This window comes from Cynara cardunculus (genome assembly GCF_001531365.2).
Source record: "Cynara cardunculus var. scolymus isolate 2C chromosome LG 2, CcrdV1, whole genome shotgun sequence".
NCBI lineage: Eukaryota > Viridiplantae > Streptophyta > Magnoliopsida > Asterales > Asteraceae > Cynara > Cynara cardunculus.
The window spans coordinates 67,413,951-67,421,378 of record NC_037529.1 but is presented as its reverse complement, the minus strand read 5'-3'; the positions used below and the strand labels follow the sequence as shown (position 1 = coordinate 67,421,378).

The 7,428-nt window shown below is 28.5% G+C and overlaps 1 protein-coding gene across 1 annotated transcript; it reads right to left on the bottom strand.

Moving 5' to 3' along the window:
* Window positions 1–453: 453 nt before the first annotated feature.
* On the bottom strand, window positions 454–1,839 carry LOC112507799 (epidermis-specific secreted glycoprotein EP1-like). The gene has a single exon (XM_025112517.1). The coding sequence runs from the start codon at window positions 1,837–1,839 to the stop codon at window positions 523–525; it is 1,317 nt and encodes a 438-aa protein (XP_024968285.1). The 3' UTR covers window positions 454–522.
* Between the last annotated feature and the right edge of the window lie 5,589 nt (window positions 1,840–7,428).

Genomic DNA, 7,428 nt, shown 5'->3' with positions numbered 1-7,428 from the left:
ACATATCACATTTATATTTGTCAAGTATAGTAGAAGAGATCATAGTTCCTACATCATTGGTGCAGCAAAAACAATGGTTTAATTATATGGCAGTTTACAAATGGTTTAAATGATTGGATATTTCAGTTAAGTTTAATTGAAATGAATTGATTCAGATTTCAGACTTCAGAAGTTTGTCAGTTTACAAAAACAAACAGTCTGACTGATTCAGATTTCAGATTTCAGACGTAAAAACAAACAGTCTGACTGATTCAGATTTCAGATTTCAGACGTAAAAACAAACAGTCTGACTGATTCAGATTTCAGACTTCAGCACCACCTCCTAAAATTCAGAAGTGAATTCAGACTTCAGACTTCAGCACCTCTTAAAAAACAAACGCCACCTTAAATTGAAAATTCAAAGTCAATTCTTATTATTATTATATTCTTTCCATACAAAAAGAACCCGACCCAAACACATAAATAATTTAACAAACACACAATTTCTTCAACTCCTTATTCGGATCACTGTTTATGACCCAATTATCGGATGGGTGTTTTGATGTACGCCATATGACTCGAGTTCCCAACTCTCGTCAACGTTTTCAGCTCGTAAGCGATCCAACATCTCGATCGATCCGTGTGATAGAAATACCCCAAGCACTTGCAATCCTTCGTGCATTTGCTCTCGCAATCCTTCCGATTCACCCGACCCATCCCTGCACTGTATTTCACCGTGAAATGGTCCACCCCTTTGAGCTCGTAGTATCTAAAACCACTCGCCTCACATCCCGCCACCTTTGCAACACAATCTTCGCTCCATGCAGAAACACCATTCGGTGTCGGGCATCCGACGCATTGGCTGTTCTCACAAAGCCCAAACTTCCCACACCGATCGGGCAATTGGCAATCATCTTCGATTTCCTCCCCCCTCTCACTCACCCCTCTATCGAACAAAGTGAATAACAGGCTCCAAGCACTTGAAACGGCATTTCGACGATAACTGTACAGTCTTAGGTTCCCATCGATGCCCAACCGGAGATACGAGAACGTGCTGTTGTATCTCAGTAAGTTGAGATCTAGAAAAGTTCCGGCATCGGAGTTGGAGAAACGACACACRAGTGCGTTAAAATTGCTATCAACATATTCAGATTCTCCAACTTCTAACGTTGCATTAACCAAATTCCCGTTGGCCTTGTTCACTTGGGTAAAGGAGGATGACCAGTAACGCATGGYCTTGTAATACAAAGCCAATCTTTTAGGCTCTAATACGAAGCTATACACCCCGTTAACGTTTTCCGTCGTGGAAGCCCTGCTCACAAGCTTAKTWGGACCTCCGATCCGGAGACTCTGGCCGAACAAGATGGTATCGGTTGGAGAATCAAAGCTTTGCCAGATGAAATTACCCTGAGCGTTACGGAGCACAATGTTACCATTTGAGAGTATTTCGAACCCAACAACACCCTTATTGGCGGTGTTTGTTTGCCAKACAATCCGRCCGTCTACATCGGCCARAACCAGGTTSCCGTCGGAGCCGAAGGAGARAGTGGCGTTKTCACGAACGGGTTTTCCGCGGTTGGCTTCCCAGACCCAGGGCATGATGGATCTATCACGTGTTATACCCATTCGTAGACTAAGAGTGTAGGCATTGGGGGTGGTGTTGTAGAAACAGAGCTGGAATGGTGCGGTGAAAGGAGGAAGAGGGCGGTAATTGGGGCCGTATTCGGAATCGGCTAGGCCAAAACCGCCGGTGTTGACATATCGGAAGGTGTCGGCGGCGGGAACAATGGCGTTGGAGATGGAGAAGAATGGAAACAGGAAGCTGAAGAAGAAGAAGASAAGCGAGAGAGAAGCAGCCATGGTTAATTGTGGTGTGTATTGGATATGTTGAATGCAATGCATATTTATACTACAAAATTGCATGCTTGTTTGGAGATGATTATAAAATATGCACTTTAAAAGTTGATGGTTTTTCTTGTGAACTAGATTCTCTGTGTTTTCTTGTTTTCCTTTTTATATAAATATGTTTAAATATTTCATATTTTTTTTAAAATAATAAATAAAAGTATACAGAGTGTAAATACTTTTTAATGTTTAAGGATATATATATATTTAATTAAAAACTAACTAAGAAAATACACTTTAAAAACGCATGAAATTTAGAAATTGTTCAGTAATAATATAATGGATTGTATGCTACATGGGTGTTCGAAAGTGATTAATGGGTTAGAATTTAAAAATGGCTTTATTCGCTCAACCCAAAAAGTGAAGTCATATACACTAAGCCACATTTTTTTACACTTTTGCCCTTTTGTAACACCTACACCCCAATATTAAAAAAACCAGATCACTGTTTCTCCAAACTTTCGTCTCGTTCTGATTTCTTTTTTCCTTCCAATATCTCTCACCCTCAACCCAGCTTCTTGTTATGGGGTGTGATCGTTCGCCGACGACCTCCTCATTTTGTGACGGTCTCCTAGCTTTAATCTACGACTAGGCTCCTTTTAAGGCGGACTCCTGGTTCTCCATCTCTTGGGTTTTTATTTTGGGTTGGTTGCAACTATTTGGGGTTATGGTTTGGTTGTAGATCTCGATTTGTATCTTGTTTTTATGGGGTTATGGTTTGGTGGCAGATCTCGATTTGTATCTTGTATTTTGGGGTTCTGGTTGTATCTTTGTTTTTTTTCCTGTTTGTTACAAATCTATATAAATTTGCTTCTTGCTCTTGATAGTTGATATGATTCTTGTTTCTTCTTGCTATGTGTTCTTGATTTGCTTGAGGTAATAGATTGATTTATAATATTGTTTAACATAAATTACAAGATAAAATAGTCATTTTTATTATTCAGATGTTTTATTCAGCACAATAACTAAACACCAATTTAAATAAATCAATACAGATGACTTTATCCATACATGACTTAATGATAAACAAACCGAACAATCCCTTAGCTACTAGATATCATGATTGACTACTAAAATAGATATATTTTTGGAATTTAAAAAACATGTTTTCAAAATTAAACTAAAAATATTATATTTCTTTTATAATATTCTTGCATTGCAATGCATCTATATTTTATCATTTTCTGTTTTATCAGATGAATTCTTGTGGTTTTAATAAAGTTAAATGATCTTCTGTTGAATATTAGTTTTATAAAGTATTTTGTTGTATTAGTAGAATTTTAATATTTATCTTATATTTGAACATATTTATCAATTGGTTACATGTTATCTATACTATATTAATAAACATTTAGACAAAAGTCTTAATTACAAGTCTTAAAGCATAAAGTACTATTAATTTATGCAAAAAATTCAAAAATCTCTTAAGTACAAACTATTATGCATAATGTACAAATGCTTAAAACGTACAATTCTTTTGGTCAAAGTTTCAGATTTAAGTAAGTCATATTTACATGAAACATATATTATTGTTCTTCCCAAAGTTGTTTGACACTTTATTTGTTTCCTATTTTGAACCCAAATTCAAATTCAAAGTTCTTATTTCTCTTGAAGTAAACTGAAATTTGAAGCAATAATATCAAAAAAGGTTTCAGATCATGCATGTACCCGATCCCAACCCTTCAACTTTTTATGGGTTTAGAAACTCAACATGTGTGCAATTAGTTTTTCAATCGATCTTGATAATACATTATATTAACCTTCAACTTTATATATTAGTTAACTTGTAAAATAACTACACAAATTCATGATTCAAGGTTAAACTAATGTTTCAGAATTGTAATTCACTCACGTTGCATCGTATGAATATACCACTAGTTATTAATAATGTATGAATATATTTATAAATATAAATAAAAATAAAAAATTAAATAAAATAGTCAATCTCTTGGACCAAATTTGATACTGTTTGGTGAATTTCCAGTAAATATATTCGTTATTGAAGGAGCAGCCGCCATCCCGTAGCCGCCCTGACTCATGTTGTTGCCACTTATTTATAATGTTTGCTATACTCTTTGGTGTTTTTAATGTTTGCTTATATTTTTTGTCTTTCTTTTTTTGGTGCCAACCCACTCAATGTTGTTTCTATCTTTAAATTTAATTAAAATAAAATATGTGACACGTTCCCTAAATCATTATAATATTTGTCGTATTAAATAAATATCCAACTTTTTTCATAAATAAATTGTAATGTACATATTATCATCAGTGTTAGATTATGTTTGACAAACTAAATGATAAGTTAGCTGTTGACTGATAAACTAATTGATAAATAAATCATGTTTGGTAGAACTGGTTGATAAGAATATAAAATTACTAAAAACGACATCTTGAAAATTAATTAATTATATAATATTTCAAAATATAATTGAAACAAAACTCTAATAATATAATACATTAACTAATAGATACAAGATGGTAAAAAAAAATTAAAAGTTATAATACATTAATTAAAAGAATTTCAAATTGATTATTATATATATATATATATATATACACACTATATTATAAAACATTTGACAAAAACTCTTAAAAATTATTCTTTATGCATGAAGTACTGTGTATTAATGCATATTACTTAAAATTTAAGATTACAAGTAAATTGTGCGTAAGTACAGCTTATTAAAACTCTATTTTAAATTCGTATAACTAACTGCAGATAAACATAATTAAATACATGATAAACATCTAATTTTAAACATACAAAATCTAAAATATACAAAATCTAAAATATAATTAAGATAATTCATTGAGTTCTAACAGAATCATTATCTTTATAAAAAAATTTATTATTAAGCCACAAATAAACTACTTCACCATTGACCTAAATTGAATTAAAAAAATTGAAGTAAAGAAATTGTAAAAAGAAAACGAAAACTTTTAAATGATTAATTTAATATTAATATCGATATACTTTTTCAAATTTTTATGATGTTTTTAAATTTATTTTTTATTCAAAAGTAAAAACATTATATTTCTCAAAACCTTATAAACCATATTATACCAATAGATACAAAAAAAAAAAAAACATTAAAATGAAGATGTCTCTCGCAACATTGTGCGAGTACCTTTTTTGTTACAACAATATTTAGAACTATTTATTATTTATGATTTTAAATTACCATTACAATAGTAATAAAAATAAAAATGGTCTCCTCACATATCCTAATTAATTGATAATTAAAAAAATATTTAATAATTAAATTAAATATTTTATTTAGATTATTTAACATTTTTATTATCTATGAAACAAAATAAGTATAACTTTAATTTTTATGTTACATAAATAAAATTGTTATATTTGCATTTCAATAACTAAATATATTGAATTATAATGATAATAATATAAAAATAATTGTTATGCTTGATAATTATCATAAATAATTAGTAAATACTATTAGTGTATAATATATAATTAATAAATAATTATTAATTTTAATTTTATCAATATTTATTTATAGTTAATACTGATAAATAATAATTAATATAATGATGGTTATAATTGAAGAAAGCAACATAAAGCTACCAATATACTACAACAAATAGTATTTCAATAAGTCAGTTTATGTACATCCAAACATGTATCTGCCAAACAATGCCTTAACTTCCTCTTTTAGTTAAATGACATTAAAAATGAAAAATTCATGGCCTACCCTTTTTTTAACTTTACTTGAATTTTAGGTGGTGTTTGAGATTGTTTATTTGAAACAACTTATATTTTTCTACAAAAGTCTTTATTAACTTATTTTAAGTTATAATGATTTAACTTCGTCAAAAACTCTTTATTATCGATTTAACATCAGTATAAACTATTTATCCAAACATTCAAAAATATTTATTAATGATACACACCAAAATAAATCAATAAAATTGTTTTTATAAACAATCTCAAACAATCATTACCTTAATTATTACACTTGCACCGAGTGGCATGTGGCAACCAATTATTACTTCCGTTTATTAATGCCTTTGTCCCCCTTTACATGTTGTTTCAATTATTTTTATTTTCGCTGATTTTTTAATTATATTAATTATCTATACTATTTTATTAAGCAAATTTAACAAAAGTCTTAAAATATTATATGGCCAACATACTCTTACTCACTTTTTCACCCTCTCCCCTCCTCACATACATTCACCCTCTCACATTGAACCGATTTTTTTTAAATTATAATTTTAAATTTACAATTTATGCTCCTATAATTAGTTAATTAATTTACTTTATGTTATTTACTTTTAAATTTTTTATTTTAAACTTTTATCAAATTAACATACATAATCGTATATCAATTAAAACATGTTTAAAAAATACATTTTTATTTTAACATGTTACACCATTATAATCGTCTTGTTAATACCTTCGAAATGAGTCCAATATTGAATAGTTTTTGACTTAATTATATTATTATATATAATGTAAAAAAATATTTTTAATATTTACGATTTATACTTTTATAGTTATTTATTTAATTTATGATACGTCATTTATTTTTACACTATTATCACATTAAAATACATTAGCTAAAATACGTTAAAATACATTATACTTAATTTATTTATTTTTAAAATTTATTTTTACACTTTTATCACTATTAACATACCTTAATTTGAGTTTCTGGACAAGAAAGAGGGTAAACAATTGAAATTTCATTCTAAAACCCATCTTTTTTGGTCTTTTCATGGCTTATGATCTGTCAAATTTGTAGTTTTCTTCATTGGTTTTGAGTGTTTATCTTAAAACTCAAGTTTTTTGGTTCTTTGTTCTTGGTGTAAATCGAACACATTTGTGGAATCGTTTAAATATGTTGGATTTTAAATATATTGGATTTTAAACTGTCATACAATTTTTTTCATCGATAGTCTGTAATTAGAACCATAACTCTTATTTATTCAAATTGTATTAATATGTAAAGACTAAGTGTAACATATATCATCGTTAAATCTTATCTTATAAAACCAGTAGAACTTCAAAATCATTAAAATTCATGGATCCCGCCGCATTACGCGGTTACGCAACTAGGTATTATTATAATATACTAATTGTACTAACTTTATATAAATTAAAAATTGTAATCATTTTATGACAATAATTACTTCATATAATGTTTTATATACAAGTTGTTTATCTATATCACTGTTTTATTATTTTGTTACAATATAAAAAAAATATACGGTTATAAAATGTGTCATCTTAAAAATTATACAGTATAAATTTAGTTTGTCTATAACACAAAAAAAAATATATGTTTGACAAAACTAGTTGATAAGAATGTAAAATGACTAAATCGGACATCTTGAAAAATTCTCTAATAATATAATATATTAACAAATACAAACAAGATAGTAAAAAAAATTAAAAAATATAATATATTGATTAAAATAATTTCAAATTGATTATTATATATATTATAAGTTTTGGATTTGTTATACAACTTTAAAAGATCTATTAATTTATGACTTTAAATAACCATTAAACATCATATG